Source organism: Nicotiana tomentosiformis, chromosome 2, assembly GCF_000390325.3.
Source record: "Nicotiana tomentosiformis chromosome 2, ASM39032v3, whole genome shotgun sequence".
Classification (NCBI taxonomy): domain Eukaryota; kingdom Viridiplantae; phylum Streptophyta; class Magnoliopsida; order Solanales; family Solanaceae; genus Nicotiana; species Nicotiana tomentosiformis.
The window spans coordinates 88,013,952-88,018,187 of record NC_090813.1 but is presented as its reverse complement, the minus strand read 5'-3'; the positions used below and the strand labels follow the sequence as shown (position 1 = coordinate 88,018,187).

The following is a 4,236-nucleotide window of genomic DNA, read 5'->3' as shown; positions in this document are numbered from 1 at the left end:
GTCCATCTGTCCAATAGTTTCTGCGGATCGGCGACTGCAGCTGGCCTGGGCTCAGGTGTAGCTGCTGCCACTGGCTGGGCTCTACCCACAGGTAGTGCACCCTGGGTCTGATATATAGCAGCGGCCTGCCCATGAGCCTATGCGGTAGGGGTCTGTGCTCCCCCGTCTGCCTGAGATGTGGTTGGGTCTGCCGGAAATAAACTGGCATGGGTCATAGTGTCTATGAACCGCAGCATACGATCCATGACATCCTGGAATCCCGGTGCAGATGTGAAATCCACTGGAGCTGGCTCTGCCACAGGCACCTCACCTTGTTCCTTAATAATGGGATTCTCTGCTGGACCCACTGGCTGCATAACTGGAACAGTCCTGGACGTCCTCGTCCCCTACCACGGGCTGGAGCCCCCCCTCGGCCTCTAAAAACTTGGGGAGTAGCTCTTCTCTGGTCTGGAGCCTCGTTAGAGCACATTATCACCATCTGTGAGATAATAAGAGGAAGATATTTAGTACTACATCAATTGCACGATGGAAGATGAAGAAAGGTAGTTTCCTAACACCCTATAGCCTCTCGAAGATAAATACAGACGTTTCCGTACCAATCCGCAAGACTCGATTAGGCCTGCTCATAACTTGTGAGACCTACGTGAACCTAGTGCTCTAATACTATGTTGTTACGACATAATTTCACCTACAGGTCATGATGGCTCCCAACACTACAGCTAGGCAAGCCAACAAGTAATTTAAACCCATATTTTATTCTTTAACATTAACTGACTAATTAAACTCTTCTTACTTGCAAGAATTCACATATCCAGAAGATGAAAGTAGCAGAAATGAGGATGTTGCGCCAACTTCTCTGAAGTATATGTAGTCACAACCGGAATAAAGTGTGCTGACTTGGTCAACCTGTCGATAATCACCCAAACTGCATCAAATTTCCGCAAGGTCCGCGGTAATCCCACTACGAAGTCCATGGTGATGCGCTCCTATTTCTACTAAGGTATAGTCATCTATTGAAGTAGGCCACCTGGTCTTTGGTGCTCATACTTGACCTGCTGGCAATTTAGACACCTAGCTACATACTCCACTATGTCTTTCTTCATCCGCCGCCACCAATAATGTTGTGTCAGGTCACAATACATCTTCGTAGCACCTAGATGAATAGAATACCGAGAACTGTGTGCCTCCTCTAGAATCATCTCCCTCAAGCCATCAACATTAGGAACACATAGACGACCCTGGAGTCACAGAATACCATCCTCGCCAATAGAAACTTCTTTAGCACCACCCTGTAGTATCGTCTCACTAAGAACTGCCAAGTAGGGATCACCAAACTGTCGGGCCTTGATCTGACCCAATAATGAAGACTGAGCAACAACAAATTCAAGAACTCGGCCGGGCTCTGAAATATCCAACCTCACAAGTCTGTTAGCCAAGGGCTGAATATCCAGAGCTAGTGGCCTCTCCTCCGCTGAAATAAATGCCAAGCTATCCATACTCTCTACCTTCCTGCTTAAGGCATCTGCAACCACATTTGCCTTGCCCGTATGATAAAGAATGGTGATGTCATAATCCTTCAGTAACTCGAGCCATCTACGCTGCCTCAAATTGAGATCCATTTGCTTAAACGAATGTTGTAAGATGCGATGATCAGCATAAACCTCACATGACACCCCATACAGATAATGCCTCCATATCTTATGAGCATGAACAATCGCGACTAACTCTAGATCATGCACAGGGTAATTCTTCTCATGAATCTTCAGCTGAAGCGAAGCATATGCAATAACTCACCCCTGCTACATCAATACACAACCCAAGACAATGCGTGAAGCGTCGTAATATACCGTATATATCCCTGAGCCGGAAGGCAACACTAGAACCGGTGATGTAGTCAAAGTTGTCTTGTGCTTCTGGAAGCTCGCCTCACAATCATCGGACTAATGAAACGGAGCACCCTTTTGGGTCAATCTAGTCAGAGGTGCTGCAATGGATGAGAAACCCTGTACAAACCGGCGATAATAACCTGCTAACCCCAGGAAACTCCTGATCTCGGTCACCGAAGCGGGACGAGGCCAACTCTGAACTGCCTCAATCTTCTTGGGATCCACCTTAATACCTTCTCCTAATACAACATGCCCCAAGAATGCCATAGACTCTAGCCAGAACTCACACTTGGAGAACTTAGCATATAACTTCTGTTCTCGCAAGGTCTGAAGTACCACTTTCAAATGATGCTCGTGCTCCCCCAGGCTACGTGAGTAAAACAAGATGTCATCAATGTAGACAATAACAAAGGAATCAATATAAGGCCTGAACACCCGGTTCATCAGATCCATAAATGATGTTGGGGCATTAGTCAAACCGAAGGACATCACTAGAAACTCATAATGGCCATATCTAGTACGGAAGGCCGTCTTCGGAACATCTGAGTCCCGGATCTTCAACTGATGGTACCCTGACCTCAAGTCAATTTTAGAGAACACCCTAGAACCCTGCAACTGGTCAAACAAATCATCGATATGCGGCAATGGGTACTTGTTCTTGATGGTAACCTTGTTCAACTGGCGGTAATCAATGCATATCAGCATAGTCCCATATTTCTTCTTCACAAATAACACCGGTGCACCCCAAGGTGATACACATGGTCTCATAAACCCCTTTGCTAACAACTCTTCAAGTTGCTCCTTCAACTCCTTCAATTCTTTCGGATCCATATGGTACGGTGGGATAGATATAGGTTGGGTGCCTAGAGCCAAATCAATACAGAAATCAATATCACGATCCGGAGGCATGCTTGGAAGGTCAGAAGGAAACACATCGGCGAACTCCCGAACTATTGGCACTGAATCAATCGTTGGAGACTCTGTGCTGGTGTCCCGAACATAAGCTAGATAAGCCAAACAACCCTTCTCGACCATATGTCGAGCCTTAAGAAAATAGATGACTCGACTAGCTGCACCAACCGAGGAACCCTTCCACTCCAATCTCGGTAACTCTGGCATCGCTAAGGTAATAGTCTTGGCATGACAATCAAGGATGGTGTGATATAGGGATAACCAGTCCATGCCCAGGATGACCTCAAAGTCGATCATATCAAGCAACAGAAGGTCTGATGTAGTCTCGTAACCACAGAATGCGACCTCATAGTACCGGTAGATCCGATCCATAACCACAGAATCACCCACAGGAGTGGACACATAAACAGGAGTACCCAAGGACTCACAAGGAATATCTAGAAAATGAGCAAACAGAGTTAACACATATGAATAGGTAGACCCTGGATCAAATAATACCGAAGCATCTCTACCGCATATAGAAATAATACTTGTGATCATGGCATCTGAGGCCAATACATCTGGTCTGGCCGAAAAAGCATAAAAACTGGCTGGATCGCCGGCGGGCTGGCCTCCGCCTGACTAAACAGTAGCTGACTGGCCTCCCCCTGCCTGGCCTCCACCTCTAGGATGGCCCCTGCCAGCCTGCCCTCCGCCTCTGGGCGGTCGGACAGCCGGTGCTGTAATCATAGGCTGCTGACCCTATTGCACTGCCTTGCCCTGAAGCCTGGGACATAATCTCCTCATGTGACCGAGATCTCCGCACTCGAAACAGACCCTCAGTGTGGCGATCTGCTTCCCTGATGTCTGATCCTGATGGCCTGTATACCCTCTGAAAGAAGCCTGAATAGCCGGTAGGCGGTATGAACTCTCCGGCATGGCATTAAGATAGGAGCTGGAAGAACCCTGGTGACCTGAGTACCCACTGGAAGAACCCTGGGGGCTGGTGTGTGGTAAGAACTCTCTAGTGTGGCGAGGGGCGCGCTGGAGCACCTCGAGGAGGTGGTGGTGATGAATATGGGGTCCTGCTAGGCTTACCCCTCCCAAACTGGCCTCTGCCCCCAGTTGGGGCACCTCTAAACTCTCCATAGAAACGGGTCCTATTGTCCTATTGCATTTGCTCTCTCCCTCTCTGACGGTAGCCCTCAATCCTCCGGGCAATCTCCACTACCAGCTGATAAGAAGTCCCTATCTCAACCTCTCGGGCCATATTGGCCCTAATACCGAAGTGCAGTCCCACAACAAACCTCTGCACTGTCTCTACGTTCGTAGGAAGTATCATAAGTGTATGGAGAGACAACTCAGAAAACCTCGCCACATAGTCGGTCACTGACATCTGACCCTGCTCAAGCTGCTCAAAATGATACCGCAACTCTTCCCTCTCGGAGGGTGGAATATA

General features: G+C 48.1%; 1 protein-coding gene across 1 annotated transcript; it reads right to left on the bottom strand.

Annotated features, from left to right (window-relative positions):
• Positions 1-1,244: 1,244 nt before the first annotated feature.
• LOC138905221 (uncharacterized) lies at positions 1,245-1,619 on the bottom strand. The gene has a single exon (XM_070193727.1). It carries the CDS (start codon positions 1,617-1,619, stop codon positions 1,245-1,247), a length of 375 nt encoding a protein of 124 aa, XP_070049828.1.
• Positions 1,620-4,236: the final 2,617 nt, after the last annotated feature.